The sequence below is a fragment of the Phyllopteryx taeniolatus genome, chromosome 5 (genome assembly GCF_024500385.1).
Source record: "Phyllopteryx taeniolatus isolate TA_2022b chromosome 5, UOR_Ptae_1.2, whole genome shotgun sequence".
Taxonomy (NCBI): domain Eukaryota; kingdom Metazoa; phylum Chordata; class Actinopteri; order Syngnathiformes; family Syngnathidae; genus Phyllopteryx; species Phyllopteryx taeniolatus.
In genome coordinates, this window is record NC_084506.1 from 24,340,560 (window position 1) to 24,358,940 (window position 18,381).

The window sequence follows — 18,381 nt, forward strand, 5'->3', positions numbered from 1 at the left end:
TTGTCTGAAAATGGCCAAAATTAGCCAAAAATGGTTGCTGCAAACCAAAATGATAAACTTCCTGTGTCTTTTCCGACATGACTTCTGAGAACTTTTTGTTCTTGTGGCAATACTCATGAAATAAATGCCTACCAAATTTCATTTTGCTAAGTGAAACTGGCTTCGGGGGCTACATTTTCCACAATTCGAGGGCTGCACCTTACCCAGGGAGGCGTTGCGGCTCATGGTGGAAACCGGGCTGGGGATGCGGGCCTTGGGGGCGCCTGTGGGGCTGCTCTTGGTGCCAGAAAACAGCGTTTGCGCGTTAGGCGACGTTGGCGACGTCTTGGGCCGGGCCGAGAGGTTGAGCGGCTGCGTGGAGCCTTCCTCCAACTGACCGGAAATGAAACGACACACTTGATTATTTAATCAATTCAGTAGGTAGTTTGCAAGAAGGATATTTATATTTTTTATTATATATTTTTTCATGTGCTGTCCTTTTTTAACCACTATGCTCCTTTGCACTTTGTGAGCACTAGCTATGAAAAATGCTGTATGAATAATTTATTTTACATACTATATGCGATAGATGATGCAATGTGATTTTCCCTAAATGTTGATATTTGTAAATAATAAAGACTAAGATCCTTTCTCTTGTTACTTGCTTATGATTGCGCCCTTTTATTCTTGTTAAATTTCATTTTTATTATTATTATAATTAGTGGTAGTAGTAGTAGTATTATGTCATGATTACTGCATTTTAATTGTATTAAAAATAGTATATCGTAATTTAAAGAATTTGATGTAGTTATTTTTTATTATTATTTTGTTTACTGTGTGAAATGCCTTTGTGTGCATGCACGTATGTTAGGGGTATGCCGTTTATTGGGGTAGACAGCTAATACTTTTTTTTGTCAATATTATACATGCAGTGCACTTAATAATATATTTGTTATTTTCTTTTTACTTTGAGTGACTCTACTTTGTGTGAGTGTGTTATGTTAGGAGTAAGGCATTTATTGCTATTTGCTATTAATATCATTTGTGCACTTGCACTTAAAAGTATATTTGTATTTTTACATAAATCCATCCATCCATCCATTTTCTGAGCCGCTTCTCCTCACTAGGGTCGCGGGCGTGCTGGAGCCTATCCCAGCTGTCATCGGGCAGGAGACGGGGTACACCCTGAACTGGTTGCCAGCCAATCGCAGTTTTACATGAATAGCTTTCCTTATTTTGCTCTTTGCTTGCTGTGCATAAAGCCTTTATTTGTATTTGTGTATGTTCCTTTATTGGGGGGGGTCTTTACTATTTCTTTGCTATCAATATTATACTGTATGTGCACTGCGCTTAATATGTTTATAAAATATTTAACTTGGATTTATTTTCTTCTTATTTTACTCTTTGCTTAGTGTGTGTAACACTATATATGCATAGTCCATATTAATTACGCCCTAATAATATTTTTCTTACATTTTTAATCCATCCATTTTTTGCTCTTTGTGTAAAGCCTTAGTGTATTTGCGTGCGTGTGTGTGTGTGTGTGATAGACCGCAATGGTATGCCAGTGGGCTGAGTGTGTGTGTGTGTGTGTGCGTGTGTTTGTGCGTATGCTTAGTGTCTGGTGTGGAGTTCAGAAGGCGCTGTGTTAGCGTTTGAGTGCGGTGAGCGCTGACGTGCGCCCATTGTGACTCGCAGCTGCTAACCCGCGCACAGACACACACACAAAACACACACATGTGGCTTCCATTATAGTGCCCAGTTGTCAAATAAAGACGAGGCGTGCGCTCTCTCCACAGTGAAGAGGTCTGGCATCCAGCCAAACAGCAGCCAGCGCCAGTGTCACTTTGTCAGTGTGTTATGACATTTGATTGTAATTGAAAAAGAAAAAGAGAAAGAAGTGGGTTTTTGCTCTCACCTTGACCTGCACGAGGGGACTGGACGCTCGCTTCTCGCTCTGGAGGGCGGTGGGCGACAGCGGGCCGGATGCGTTGGGCCCCCCCGGCGGGACGGGCGCCATCTTGGCCCCCGGTGAGATCTGCATACTTGCCAGCTGAGCGGCGTACAGCTGCTGCGACGGAAAAAACAAAAACAGCAAGAAAAAACGACAGACTGTTAGCGTTGGTTGGTGGCTTTTTCTTTTTTCACACACACACACCAAATCACACGTCAATAACTCACTCAACGAAAGTGTCCCGCTAACAGTTTGAGGCAATTGTTTCACTTTAATTTGCGTCCAAACACCAAGTCCTCACTCGACTGTATCTTTAGAACACCCACGTCGTGGCGCTTGTGCAAAATAAGCTTCGGTTGCCACGGCGGCTGCGAGTGGAAACCACTTCAATTAAAGCCTTTTTCGTGCCGAATCCTCAACATGATCATCTAACTTTGACGCTATGTTCCAGCCACATTAGGTGGCATACGCAAAACAGCTTCTCAATTTAGTATCGCCTATCTGTCTAGGATACCCAAAACCTTCAAACCAAAATGCCCAACTTCCTGTTCAATTTTGTGGATGGGTCCTTGAAACTTTCCTGCGTCATGCTATGATACACGTCCACCCAATTTCGCGTCTATCTGTCAAACTGCTGTTGGGGGCAAATGTCTTTTAGTTTCCATTTCCATTGCAAATACTCCAAATGTTCCTCAAACTGATGCTTTGAAATAAAACTCTACAATTTACAGTAGTGTCACCCATCTGTCTACGATACCTGCTTCCGAACGGAGCTCCTTTGGGCAAATTCCTTAGAAGGAGCACCCAAAATGTCTTCTTTAAAACCAAATGACTGACTATTTTGGGCATTAGTCTTTAAGACTTTTTCTAGAGCTGAGTTTTAAGAGTTCCATGTTGTACGATGAGTCAGCAAAATTCGCCGCCATGTTCCGCCTACACCTAATGATGAAAATTAAATGTTTCGTTAGCGTTGCCCATCTGTGTGGTATACCTGCTTCATTTTTGGTAGCAACCGGGGAAAATCTCAAAGACGACTTCATATTTGGAAGACCCTTGGAAATGTCTAAATTTACCCTAAAATGACTGTGTCCTTCCAAAATGTAAGACATGTCTTTTTGGGCATAGTTTCTTTGAACTTTTTTGTGGGATGCGATAGGCTACAGCGCACCCACCATCCTACTGAGGATAAGTAGTATAGGAGATGGATGGATGGATGTTCATTTTTGAAGAACACTTAAAAATGACAAACCTGGCCTTTGCTCATAACCAACGATGCCAGACTTCCTGTGTGTTTTACTTCTTAAGACATTTTTTGGGGATCTACTCATGATAGACATGCATACCAAATTGCATGTTGCGAAATGAAACTGGCTTCGGTGGCTGAATTTAAAAAAAAAAATGTGGGGGACTGGCCAGCTAATTTTAGTGGGGAGTTACACCTAGGACCCGTACCATATGTAGATGAACACGCCTGCATTTCTAAGGGTATTTGACTATGGCAAAGCCCTCTAAAGTGGCAGTTTTTTTTTAAATCATGGCCATAAGCAGTGATAAAACAACAGTAGAGAACACTGAAAAAAAGACTTGCAAGGGATGATCCTGCAGCGGCAGAGGGGGAAATTTTTTTTTTTTTTTTGCCAACCGACGTACTTAGTAAGAACCACAGACCAGCTAACCAAAGTCTGGAACATCCAAGTACATTATCCGGACCACCAGCAGGAAGAGAAAAGTGAAGAAAATGTGGTATTGTTATACCTTTTATAGACATTCAATGGAACACTGACATTTCTCTGAGGAACTCCACTCAGAATTGTGCGTGACTTATTGTTAACTGTGGAATGATCTTGTGGTGCAAAATCATACATATACTATACAGTATTTGGACAAAGATAAAGTATTTACACACCCTACAGGAAGTGCTGTTACCGCTTGTATTTTTGCCAGGTTGCTATGGTAAGCTAGCTACCTTACTTGGGAAGGATCTGGGGGCATTGTCGTGCAAAAAAAAACAAAAAAAAGATTCAGATTACTTTATTACAAACTATACAACATTAAAAAATATCCCAAAATATTGGGACACCAACAGGAAGCCCTGTTGTCCCTTTTATTATGATAGGTTGATACATTTGCTTACCTTAGCTAGCTAGCCTTACTTTTGGAAAGGTGTTGGAGCATTGTGGTTTATAAAAACATGCGCATGACACCAACAGCAAGCATTATTATTAATGCTATGTTAGCTTCTATGCTAGGCGTCTCGGCCGGTGCCAGGCAGCTTTTGGTGCACAAAAGATTATGTGATATATTCAAGACACATCTGTTTTTATAATATTAACAAGGAGCAGTGAGTATAGTTGTTACGTTAGCTTCTTGTACTTAATAGCAAGGCTGTACACCTAACGCAGGTTTTCAGATGGCCCCCATCCGCGTGGTTTCACTCTTCTTGTTCCTGCATCTGTTCCATCCCATCTTTATCCTCTAATCCACGTCCCTCTTGGCAGCCCCCCTCTCTATCCAAAAGACCCCACTCTTCCCCTCCAGTATTGGCAGTGCCAATTTCCCTGTAGTCAAAACTGCAAAGCTGGCGGTCGAGGCCTCTATTTCGATATTAAACACAAACAGAAAAGTGGGCCTTGCCGCTGCCCGAAACAAAGCCTGTGATATCTCACCGCTCGTTTACCTTGGAAGGCCTCAGCAGGCTGTCAAAATCCCCATAAGAAAGCGGCATGAACGGAACCTGAGGACGGGATGGTGGCGGGGCCTCGCTCCTGTCAATCAAGACCACCGCAGAGCCGCTTCTGCATATTCCTTTGCTCCGCTAACCGGGGGCACTTATAATAACAAGAGTCCTGTCCATCTTAATGCTAACGGTGTACACTGTGCTCCATGAGCCAGAAAATAGACAGTTTGCGAACATACATAAAAACAAATATGCTAATGGTAGCATCTGGCCATCTTATGCTAACACTGTACCCTTTTCATCACAAACCGCAAACTCCACAGAGGTGAGGCTGGATTTGAACCCAGGTCCTCAGAACTGTGAGACAGATGTGTTAACCAGTCGGCCACCGTGCCGCTTATATTATTATTATTATTATTATTATTATACGTATTAACAGTGGTAGAAGTAGCCCTTTAATATGCATCATTATGTAGATAAATAAAATCTAAAAGTATACCCTATTAGATGCTTTAAAAAACTGCATTTGTACCAAATAAGCAAAAAATAAACAACCTTACACCTAACTATAGTAGTATAACAGAATATATATTACTCTGATCTGTTGTAATGCAAATTTGATCATCACATTTTTGGAGGGTTGTGGAAACACTTTTTAACATATAATGAAAATAAAAAGATGTTTGTATTACAATATTTTATTTATTTTTAAATATTCTAATAAATATTCCAAAAGTTAGTGCCACCCCTCTAAGAAACACATATTTTATCATAATTCTTTTTATATCACTATGTAGTTGTAGGGTAAAAATCTAAAAAATATACTGCAAAACATGTATTAAAAATGCATTATATAAATAAAGGCCTCTGCCATAATAAATACCTTGCCCCTAATATGTAGATGCGTGGTACTCTGCAGCATTTGTTTTTTGCACGCTAATCACAAAGGTATTATAACAATCTTCATAATTGCACTTGGCATGGTTATCGTTTTGACAACAATCTCCAAACATGTGCTCCCAGCCTCGCCACCTCGCAAACATTCCTGGCGTAATTGCTTCTTCGTAAACAAACTCCCTCTGCACCTATGATGAAATGCTTCCTCTCTCATTCAGGTTTCCTTCTCCTCGTCTTCACTCTGGTGACGCTTTTACTGTGCTGTGTCAATAGCAGCTAATGAGAGCCCTGCTACACAAGCACAATGTGATGTCAATCGATCAGAATCAACAAAATGTGTGTATTTTATTTTTTTTATAGCAAAATGCCAAACATTTTCTGTCTTTTGTAAATATATGCTACGATAACCGTTAGCGCTAAGTGCTATTCTCCCAACACAGGTGTCAAGCGGCAGTAAAGTGCGTGATGAATTGCTCGGCCAGGTGTTGCGCTTTCGGGAGGGACGGAATTCCTCCTGCCGTGATTCATCGCAACAACAGGCTTTTGTGTGATGGGCGGACGATAAAAGAGCGGTCGCTCGCATGTCAGTCGTGGCTCCTCGAGCTTGCTGGCACACGCACAAAAGAAAATGTTTTGAGACATGGCAAGCACCTTAATCACCTTTTCAAGGGTGGCTTTAATTCTTATAATTATTGGGGGAAACTACAGTAAGTAGCCTTTAGGAGGGCTTGAATTCTTATTAGAATTTTAGCAATTTACCAGTCTGATTGTTCTGATTATTATTCCAGTAATTAAGTCACCATTTTTGGGGACCTCAATTATTATTTTAATTCCAGCACCTCATTTTCTTTTTGGGGCCTTATTTCTTATTATTTCGGCAACTAATTTGCCTTTTGGAAGGGCTTTAATTCCTACTACTGCAACTAAAACACTTTTTTTGGGTGCTCAATTTATTATTATTATTTATTATTATAATTCCAGCAATTACCTTTGTGGGGGCTTTAATCATTATTATTATTATTATTATTATTATTATTATTATTATTATTATTATTATTATGGCATTAAAATACATTTTCGGAGGCTTTATTATCGGCAGCAAAGTCAACTTTTTGAGGGTTTTAATTCTTCTTATTCCGGCAATAAATCACCTTTTCTGGGCTTCAATATCTATTATTGCATCACTAAGTCTCCTTTTTTGGGGGGGCTTTAATTTAAAGGTGTCATATTTTACCAATTCAAATTGTTCTAGTATTTGGGATGTTATATTGTCTCTATGGCGCCTCAGTAAACGTGAAATATGAATTAAAATCGTCCACGCATTTTTTAGTTCCAGACGTTTTTCTGCCAGGAGGCCTGAAATTAAATCATTCAAATCATTCAAATTGTGATTTTTTAATGAAATTGACACTTATATACTAAGTCCATGTTAGAGAGTCACTCTATGGAGGTCTAAATAGCCAAAATATGGGACCTTTAAATCTCGTTTTGGGGCTGGGAGCCTTAAGACTTACCGTAATATTATTCTGGCAACTAATTCTCCTTTTTGGGAGGCTTTAATTTTTATGTTTATTGCGGCATTTAAGTCTCATTTTGCAAAAACGTATGCTGGAAAAAATGTACAGTAAACATCCATCCATTTTCTGTATCGCTTATCCTCACTAGGGTCGTGGGTGTGCTGGAGCCTATCCCAGCTATCTTCGGGCAAGAGGTGGGGTACACCCTGAACTGGTCGCCAGCCAATCGCAGGGCACATATAAACAAACGACCATCCGCACCTGCGGGAAATTTAGAGTCTTCAATCAACCTACCATGCATGTTTTGGGGATGTGGGAGGAAACTGGAGCACCCGGAGAAAACCCACGCAGGCACGGGGAGAAGATGCAAACGCCACACAGGCGGGACTGGGATTTGAACCCCGGTCATCATAACTGTGAGTTAGATGTGCTAACCGGTTGTCCACGGTGGCACCTGTATAGTAAACAATTTCCCTAAATTGATGCAACCCCCAAATACACCTGGGGTGTCCCCAAGACTCATAGCGCTGGACAAAAAGTACTTGGACAGCACCACTCATCTTCTCTTCTCACATTCTTCTTCTCTTGCCACCATCCTCCATTCACTGGCCATTTAGCTACACAGACCTCGGAGAGAAAAATGAACAATAGCGGAGATAGGCATGATGCGGTAAACACTTTTTCCCCGTCTTTTTTTCCTCGACTTGAAGCCGATTAGCCTTGAGCTGTCTCGGCTGAGTGGTTTCATACAGCAGGTAAACGCCGGACAGTTATTGTGTCAAGGAATGGATAGAAAGTCCAATGAAAGCTTTTTTTTCTCTCAATTTTGTTGGGAAATATCACATCACTTGAACTAGGAGTTTTGTTTATTGGGTCAATGTTTCTTTGTATTGACTGAAACAATTTTTTTTACCCGGAAACAGCGGCGTGAATTTGGCGTCTTTAGAACCTTCTTCTGCTCCGGGAATGTTGTAAACTTCTGAGAGGCTGCTTTTCTTTGCTTTGTATGCGCTCTCCTTCAATTAGGGTGTAATTACATTTATTCAATAAATGTAAAGCAGACTGTGTTATGTGTCGCCTCGGTCAGGGCAGTTGGTTAATAATTTTTTTTTTAACTGCCAAGCATCATCGAGCAGAAAAACACATGAGCACCACCAAGTCATCTCTGATTAGCATCAACAAAAACACCCAAGTCACCCAACAGTCTATTTATGCAGAGAGTAAAATGTATTTGTAAAAATGTATTTTCAACCAATATTAAAAATCCATAGAATCCCTTCAAATACCAATTTTAGTGGTTCCTGGAATTAAAAGGCTCTAAAGGAAAACGGTGTTGTTTTTACAGCAGCCTGAGTTTCCCAGCTTGAGTTCTTCTTATTATTCTGTTAAGTAATTTGGCTTTTTAAGGGGCTTAATTCTTATTACTGTTCTGGCAACAAATTCAGTTTTTTTGAGGGGGTGGGGGGGGGGGGGGGGGGGGGGGATCATTAATTTGTGTTAATGTTTTGGCAAATAAGCCATCTTTTGGGGTCCTTGAATTGTTATTATTATTCTAGCTAACTATTCTAACTAATTTACTTTTGTGGGGCTTTGAGTCTTATCATTTATCTGTCAATTAAGTCACCTTTAAGAAAATGTACTGTAAGTCGTATTATTATTCTTGCAAATAAGTTGCCTTTTGGATGGGGTTTTACTTGATGTTATTCCAACAATTGTGTCACCATTTGGACGGCTTTAATTCTCATTACTATTCCGGCAATGAAGTCATCTTTTGAGGGCCTTCAATTATTGTTATTATTCTGGCAACTGTGAATTAGTTGCCAGAAACCTTTTGGGGGTTTTAATATTCATTAATATTCTGGCAACTAATTTTCCTTTTGGTGGGTTTTAATACATTAGTATCATTCATACCTGCAATGCACAATTCTGAAAAAAGTTTATTCATGCTTACAAATTTTTTCTCCATGTTTCAGGTCGAAAGAAAAAAAAAACGGTCAAACATCAAAAGAGTCAGCATTAAGGGTCTATTGTGACACTGCATGGTCTCTTCTTTTCTGGTGGTCTGATACATGAGTTAAGGCACTGTGTACTATATTTGTGTGACTGCGTGGTGCATCACCTGTAGCTGAAGTGGACTGAGCCCGGCTGCCGCGGCCGCCGTCATTGTCGAAGGAATGAACTGCATGGGGTAGTTGTCACCTGTGGAGAGGACAGCGTGGCTTTATGTTTATATTCAGCTCCATACACTTTACGCTTTCGCTCCATTCTCTCGAGGTTGGACTCTAAAAGGCTTTCCATGTCCAAGCCTTTGTTACAGTCAATAATGGCTTTTTAGCAACCACCCCTAACCCTAAAAAAAAAAAAATCTAATAATCGTGTTCGCCTCTCTCAGGACAAGTGGACTCATGTTAGGAGGAAATCTTTCCAAGTGGAGGAACACCTGGAGGAAAGCGAGGAAGTGCGAAAGAATGTATGTATATACTTTTTGTGTACCTTTGTGAGTCTGTGTAAAACCTGAAACACGTTTTTTTTTTTGCCTTTGGTTTTATTTTTTTTCACGAGTTAATGTAAATCATTGTTTTGTTTGTGTTATCGAGCCAGGGCAGGTACCCGAATAGTGTACATATGTTTGTGTATACTTTTGTCTGTGTTGCAACATACTTCGAATTGTTTTTTGTTGTTTTTTCAGGTGATGTGTGTGTGTGTGTAAAAGCTGCAACATGTGCTTGTTTAAATGTATTTGTGATCTTGTTTTTCCTTGTGATTTTTAAGTCTATAGTGTTATTATGTGTGTGCTCAAGCCAGTGTGTACTATGAGAATGTGTTCATGTGTGTAATACCTGCGTGTTTGCAACACACATGGGCTAGCAAAGCAGCCCGAGATCATAACAGCGCCTCCTCAGAAAGATACTAAAACGTTTGACTTGTGAGCAAAGTGTGTACAATGAAAGAACACTGTAGCTACTGCGAAACACAGAGGATGCTTGATTATGTTCTGGGCGGCATCCAGCACAGTGTCATGAATCTATGCTGGGTACAATGAAAGAGTATCAAGGCATTCTGGAGCAAAATGTGTCTCATTGAGAGTATCTGGGGCAGCTTGTTACATCCGGCACTGGGTGTCTTGAATCTGCGCAAACTACAATAAAATCAGAAGATTATCAAGCCATTCGTGGGCAAACTGTGTGTTTTTAATTTTTTAAACAATGTTTTTTTTTTTTCATGAGTGCAGTGTAAGTCAGTACTTACCTGGGAATCGTATACATGTGTGTGTGTATACCTTCATGTGCAAGTGTGTGTGTGTATTTCTGACATGTTTGACATTGCAGATGTTTTGTGCAGCTTTCAGCACACCGTAAAAAAAGAGACACGACATTCCACGCTGGGTTGTGTCCAATGTATTGTTTGAGCACCTTGTAAATCTCTCTGCTTGTTTCCAGAACATTCCTCACCTGACACACCTCATTAACGTGGACCGAGTTCCCAGTGTTTGTGTGTGTGTGTGTGTGTGTGTGTGTGTGTGCGTGCGTGTGTATGTATGTGTGTGTGAGACAGCGTGGGAGGTGCCGCTGATAAGAGCTGTCTTTGTTAGAGAAGCAGATTGTTTATCCAGAAAACATTTATTTCCTCCACATTCATCCTCGCATTGTTCCGTGCGTGCGTGTGCAAACCTGGCTTGTAGGACATGCCCGGTGGGAAGAGAAAGCCCTGCTGAGCGGCGGCTGCTGCGGCCGCCAAAGATCTCTGGTCGTGAGGGAACACAGGGATCATGAGGGGAGGCATGTGTCCTTGGACCTGAGAGGCAGGTGTGAGACACCAGCATACATGGACAAAGAGAAAGAGAGAGATAACTTAAGTGTGTACAATATCCATAAAATGCAAAAAAAAAAATTAAAAACATACCCAATATGAATACCGTGGACCCCAGCTAGTCGCGGGGGATAGGGGACCGGGCCGAACTGCGAATAACGAAACTCCACGGATAATTGATGCCCATTATAATTGCATTGAAAAAAAATATATATTCTATATATAGACATCCATCCATCCATTTTCTGAGCCGCTTCTCCTCACTAGGATCGCGGGCGTGCTGGAGCCTATCCCAGTTATCATCGGGCAGGAGGCGGGGTACACCCTGAATTGGTTGCCAGCCAATCGCAGGGCACATACAAACAAACAACCATTCGCACTCACAGTCACACTTACGGGCAATTTAGAGTTGTCAATTCACCTACCATGCATGTTTTTGGGATGTGGGAGGAACCCGAAGTGCCCGGAGAAAACCCACGCAGGCGCGGGGAGAACATGCAAACTCGACACAGGCGGGGCCGGGGATTGAACCCCAGTCCTCAGAACTGTGAGGCAGACGCTCTAACCAGTCGTCCGTCGTGCCGCATATATATAGACATATAAATATATATATATTTTTAAACCCCAACAATTCGTGAATAAGTGTGGATAAACTGGCAATAAGCATTTTTGGGGTTGCCCCCCCCCCCCCAAAAAAAAGAAAAAAAAGAAAACAGAAAATCCATCCATCCATCCATCCATTTTCTGAGCCGCTTCTCCTCACTAGGGTCGCGGGCGTGCTGGAGCCTATCCCAGCTGTCATCGGGCAGGAGGCGGGGTACACCCTGAACTGGTTGCCAGCCAATCGCAGGGCACATCGAAACAAACAACCATTCGCACTCACAGTCATGCCTACGGGCAATTTAGAGTCTCCAATTAATGCATGTTTTTGGGATGTGGGAGGAAACCGGAGTGCCCGGAGAAAACCCACGCAGGCACGGGGAGAACATGCAAACTCCACACAGGCGGGGACGGGGATTGAACCCCGCAGCTCAGAACTGTGAGGCTGACGCTCTAACCAGTCGTCCACCGTGCCGCCAGAAAACAGAAAATGAAAATAAAAATAAAAAATCTGCGCATTGTGAATCCGCAGGTGCTGAACTGCAAGTATGTGGTGGTCCACTGTTTCAGCCTAAATGAAATATCATGCTATGTATCTATTTGTCCACTTGGTTGGGAGACAACCACTCTACCACCTGAGCCATGCCGCCGACATTATTATTATTATTATTATTATTATTTAATATACTGAAACCCCAGCTCATCTTATTTATTAATATTTTTTTATTTTTAATACGTATCCTTATACCCTGAGGATATTGTATTAGGTAGACCTGCACAATCCACTCACATCCCATTGTATCACCTTTTCTGCCTTTAAGATAATAATGCTGCTTTTTAAGATAATCATGTTGATTTTTTCTTTTGTAATTCTTGTACTGTAAAATGTTATAGTTTGCTGCTGTACGGAACATGTGGCTGCGTTATTTGGCGACATGAAGGCTGAGTGTTTGCGTTGGACGTCATTAGATGGTGCAGGTGTGCCTAATTAATTGGCCAGTGAGCCTCTACAGTCAAGAATAACTAAGAAACAAGATCAAATAAAAGAATAAAGATAAAGTCAAAGTTAAGTAAGGCAAAATGGATGAGCAAATGTCTTTTGCCAACAGGGATCTTTCATATCACCTTGAAAGAGTCTGGGGTGGGGGTGGGGGCCCCCAAGTGAGGCAAAGTTCGCCACTGAAAGAAAAGAACGTTAACAAAAGTGCGCCTGCGGGACTTCTAGTGCGTTGCGTTACATAGTGTGTGTGTGTGTCTGTGTGTGTGTGTGTGTGTGTGTGAGTGTTTGTGATAAAGCTTGATAATATTATATGCCATTCTTGAATCAATACAAGTTTCGTCCTAACTTGAATATGTCTTTACAAGGAAGTCAAAGGTATGAATAAGTTTTGAAAATGAAAATACAAATACACTCATATATAATAAAAATGTACAAAGATAATTAATGAAATAAATCAAAATAAATAGTATATGATAGATTTACACTACTAATACTGGTAATAAATATAGAATAATAAAACATTACACAAAATAAAAATAATGACAATGCCATAACAATAACAACAAATATGCAATGAAATTTAATATAGGAATAAATGTAGATTTTTGTAAATAAATAACTGTAATAAATATATTAATATACACATGATCAAATGAATAGTAAAAATTCATTTTGTTTTGAAATTGGGGCATGAACAAGGAGCTCCACTCATACTAATAAAAACTTATGAATGAATATTGCATAAAATAAAAAGAATGAAAATTACATACAACATAAAAATATTACTGTGCTGTATATAACAATAATTTGTATTTAATAAATTATAAATAATTTAAATATATTAATAAATAGAAACATTAATTTAAATACATTCCTAAAATAAATATCCACGAATCCATTTTCTTTACCGCTTATCCTTATGCGGGTCGCGGGCTGCTGAAGCCTATCCCAGATATCTTCGGGCGGGAGGCGTGGTACACCCTGAACCGGTCGCCAGCCAATCAGAGGGCACATAGAAACAAACAACCATTCGCACCCACATTCACACCTACGGGAAATTTAAACAACCTACCACACATGTTTTTGGGATGTGGGAGGAAAGCGGAGTACCCGGAGAAAACCACGCAGGCGGGCGCGGGATTTGAACCCCAGTCCCCAGAACTGTGAGGCAGATGTGCTAACCAGTCCACTACCGTGCCGGCTCTAAAATAAATATATTTTAATAAATATAAAAAATGTAAATAGTCCAGAATAAATTGCAATATAATAAATACTAGAAGTTTGATTTTGTTATTGAATTGGAACGATAACAAGGAATCATACTACTACTAATAATAAATATTGTGACAGTAATTATACAATGTAAAAGAAAAATAATTAAAAACAGTTCCGAAAAAATAAAGATTTCAATATAGGAATGAATATTGAAAAAAATCTAAATAAATAAATATCAATAAATAATTTGACAAAATTAACTATGAATTCTAAAAATATATATTACACATGGGAACTAAATAAACAAATATATACTGTTATTTATTTTAATTAATTAAAAAATATATATTTAGAAATAAATGTAAAATAATGTAAAAATAAAAATGGCCAAACAAAATGTATAGAAATAAATCATCCACAATAAAATTCCTTACCCTAACCCATATTTTATAAATTAAGTAATAATAGTCAAATAAATTTTCTTGACAAAGTGGGGCACTAACAAAAAATGATTAGACCACTACAAATGAATATACCATATATTAATACATAATTAAACAATAAAAAAGAATGAATTTCTTGAGACATTTTTGCTTCAGTTTGTCATCTACATGTGTGCATAACCCTTATGTCATTATTATGTTTAGTCCTCACCACCATAATGTCTTGTGTATTCATGTAATCATCGCAGGATGATTCTCCAATTCATCCTGCGGGCCGGATTGTACCCCGTGGCGGTTTGCATGTTCTCCCTGTGCCTGCGTGGGGTTTCTCCGGGCACTCCGGTTTCCTCCCACATCCCAAAGACATGCGTGGTAGGTTAATTGAAGTCTCTAAATTGCCCCTTGGTGTGAATGTGAGTGCGAATGGTTGTTTGTTTATATGAGCCCTGCGATTGGCTGGCAACCAGTTCAGGGTGTACCCCGCCTCCTGCCCGATGATAGCTGGGATAGGCTCCAGCACTCCCGCAACCATTGTGAGGATAAGCGGCTCAAAAAATGGATGGATAGATGGGTATTCGACCAAGCCGATTTTAATGTAACTCACTTGTAGATGACGGGTAACAGAATAAGAGTAGTGGGCTGTAGAATGGGACAAAAAAAAAAAGCTCCCATTCATTGTGCTACTCTGGGAACATTGGGACTGACTAGGAGCACAAACACACAAAGATCTCATTTTACCCACGAGGTGGTGGGGGTCCTGGCCCTGCTTGGCCCCTAAGAAAACACAAGGGCCCCTTCCTCACCACACACACACACACACTTATAGGCACAAGGCACATGTGTGCATACGCTGACATGCTATTAATAGTCGTTTTGTGAGCCGGGGAAACGAGGACGGTGGCATCTCCATGGCAACGAGTCGAGCAGAGTAACATAGAGCAACTTGGAATCTTTGAGTCATGTGACTGGTTTGTCGTCAGCTTTGTTAAAAGCCTTGTTTACGCTGAAAGTTACAGTTCACATCATTAGGTACCAAGGCCATCTAACCGTTTCATGTTTGTAAACAGTAGTTGCCAGGGTACTTCCGGGTGGCAGAAAGCAAGTGACAACCCAGACCTGAACTGAAAACCATGACACACATCACACATATTGTGTTTGGGGTCAGATATCCACAGTTTTTTTTCAGTTTACTAAAAAAATCCAGATTAATCCATCATAACCTGTGGGTGAGGAGGATTAATCGAGTGGATATTGTACATAGTTCCACAGAGAAAATCGCAAGACCGCCTGGAGGTGTGGTAGTCACTTACAGGGATAAACTAGGATACAAACCTCCATCATGGGGTTTGTGGAAGACATTTTCAGACAGGTATGTAAAAAATGTTTGGTTTAGTTTTCTTTGAGCCCTCACTTTATCATGGTGGAGGGGCTTGTGTTTCCCAATGATCCTAGGAGCTAAGTTGTCTGGCGCTTTGTGCCCCTGGCATGGTCACCCAGGGCAAACAGGTTCTAGACAAAACATGGCTTAAATGATCCCTTATGATGATGAAAATACATGGACCTAGGTTTTCCTTGCCCATACACGGGTCACCGGGGCACCTCTCTGGAGCTAGGCCCGGAGGTGGGGCTCGATGTCGAGCACCCGGTGGCCGGGCAAAGGCAATGTCGGTCCCCATTCCCATGGGCTCACCACCTGTGGGAGGGGCCAAGGGGGTCAGGTGCAAAATGAGCTAGGTGGCGGCCGAAGGCGGGGACATTGTCGGTCCGATCGCCCGCGACAGAAGCTGGCTCTAGGGACGTGAATGTAATCTGTCTGGCAGGGAAGGAACCCGAGCTGGTGTACGAGGTTGAGAAGTTACGACTAGATATAGTTGAACTCACCTCCACACAATGCTTGGGCACTGGTACCAGTCCTCTTTAGAGGGGTGGGACTCTCTTCCACTCTGAGTTGCCCAAGGATAGAGGCGCCGAGCAGGTGTGCGAATACTTATTGCCACCCGGATCAGTGCCTGTACGTTGCGGTTTACACCGGTGGATGAGAGGGTAGCCTCCCTCCGCCTTCAGGTGGGGGGGACGGGTCCTGACTGTTGTTTGTGCCTATTCACCAAACAGCAGTTCAGGCTCTGGAAGCAGCTGATGGGTAAGGGCTGGCCAAGCGGAACGCAGTTTTGGTGGTCGCCCATGCAAAAACTCGGGCGTGGGAGGTGTCCAGTGAGGCCATGGAGAATGACTTCAGGACAGCTTTGAAGAAATTCTGCTCCACCACCTAAACACCTCGGGGGGGGGGGGGGGGCAGTGTACCATCAATAGTGTGTATAGTGGGGATGGGTTGAGGTCACCGAAGTGGTTAAAAAGTTCCTGATGGCTCTGGATGTTGTACGGGTGCCCTGGTTGACACGCCTCTGCAACGTCACGTGGATATCGGGGACACTGCCTCTGCATTGAGAGACCGTGGTCATGATACCCTTGTTAAGAACGAGTACCAGAGGGTGTGTTTCAACTGCAGGGAGATCATACTCTTCAGCCTCCCTGGTAAGGAGGTTCTGAAAAGGCGGGTCCGTTGGAAAGTTGAATCTCAGATTCAGAAAGTGCAGTGTGGACTGATTTTGCTCATAACATTTATTTTACAGAATTTGTAGGCGGAGTCAAGGCACTAAATGAATGTGGATTTTAGGCTCATTTTTATCCTTGTGCAAGTGGCCTTCAAAAACAGACTTGTCCTAGAGAATTTGTCTAATTGCTACCAAATTTGAACCACATATACTAGACAGGTGAAGGATGTTAAATTGTAAAATGTTTGAGGTTTTTCCATTGCGTGTCAGCGGAGCTAATTTGCTATTGGTCCATTGGTGCACCCCAGCATATTTGGAATATTCAGTTTCAGGTGGGAAAAAATGGTATAAAATTTGAACTGTCATGAGTAGACCCAAGAAGCCATGTCTGAAAAGACAGAAAGTCAGTCATTTGACTTGAATGGTGTCATTTTAAGGTTTAAGGTCATTTTGGCCATTTCCAGGGGTCCTTCAAAAACAGATCTCTCCAATAGATTTTGTCAGATTGCGACCAAATTTGAACTCCACACACTAGACAGATGGACGACAGTAAATTGCAAAACATTTTCAGTTTTCGTCATTGTGCGTGGGCGGAACATAGCGGCCAAGTTTGATGACTTAAAAACACAAAACTCTACTAAGTCATCTCATGCGTGTGTTGTGGCGTTAAATTGCTCTCATAAATAAAATAAATCTTGGCTCGATAATCAATTGCATCATGCTTTTTTTCCTTCTTTTTTTAAGGAATTGTGCATGTGGGAGGAACCGTTTTAATTGTGAGTCAGTGTAAACAGTAACCATAAAATGATGTTTAGAGGTGCCTACAGTGATGCAAATAACTCATCACGTTCAAAATATGAAGTGAGTGCTGACCATAATAATAGAACAATACATAAACAACGACCTAAAGATGGAAGCGGAGGAAAGCGCTTGCACATGAGCTATAAATGAAGAACAGGAGGAGAAGAAGAAAAAGAAGAGGAGGAGGAGGAGTGTGGCTTTGCAGTCATTAATTAGCCCCGTTAGCTCGGGACCGCGCGCTGTGGTTGAGGCCCGAGCGGCTTTGTGGGTCCTGAAGGGAAATGGGCCACATCTGAGAGCCATTACGGGGACGGCCTTAACAAAGACACACGCCTGTCAGCCAACAAAAAGGGCCCGCAAACAACACACAAACACAGACGCACACACACGCACACACCACTATTGTGTACGTGTGTAAGGACTAATATGCATGCATATGGGTTTAGACAAAGGTTTTGGGACACATACAGGAAGGGAAAAGAAAATATCACCTTTTCGTGAGCAAATATGGAAAATTATTTCATTTGTACTGAACTAAACAACGATTGTGTTTAAGGAAAAATCGAAATCTATGCCATGAAAACATATACCCTTTTGAGACAAATTACAACATTGCCACACACGAATGTAGACTTTTTGTGAACAAATGTATTATTTTAATGGAAACATGTAGCCTTTTGAGACAAAATATAAGGCTTTATTGTAACCCATATATTATTTTAATGTTAAAATATAATATTTCTCTGATGTAATGTTGCCTTTTGTGAGCAAATATAGCGTTTTAATGGTAAAATATTATATTTACACAGGAAACTAAGCAAACATATATAATGTTAATGGTAAAATAAAGCCTTTGGAGTCCAAGTCTAACATTTCCATTGACTAATGCAAACCTTTTGTGAACAAATGTATCATTTTAATGGCAACATGTTGCCT

At 41.1% G+C, this 18,381-nt stretch overlaps 1 protein-coding gene across 4 annotated transcripts in view; it reads right to left on the minus strand.

Annotated features, from left to right (window-relative positions):
- LOC133478242 (transcription factor SOX-6-like) overlaps positions 1-18,381 on the minus strand; it is a 121,669-nt gene that overhangs the window by 26,291 nt on the left and 76,997 nt on the right. For 3 of the 4 annotated variants that reach the window (XM_061774053.1, XM_061774056.1, XM_061774055.1), the window contains exons 8-11: positions 10,696-10,819; positions 9,144-9,223; positions 1,898-2,050; positions 204-372 (exon numbers count right to left, since the gene is read on the minus strand). In XM_061774053.1, the coding sequence (XP_061630037.1) occupies positions 204-372; positions 1,898-2,050; positions 9,144-9,223; positions 10,696-10,819 (526 nt within the window). The remainder of the gene's footprint in view (positions 1-203; positions 373-1,897; positions 2,051-9,143; positions 9,224-10,695; positions 10,820-18,381) is intronic. The other variant, XM_061774054.1, reaches the window with a different exon arrangement.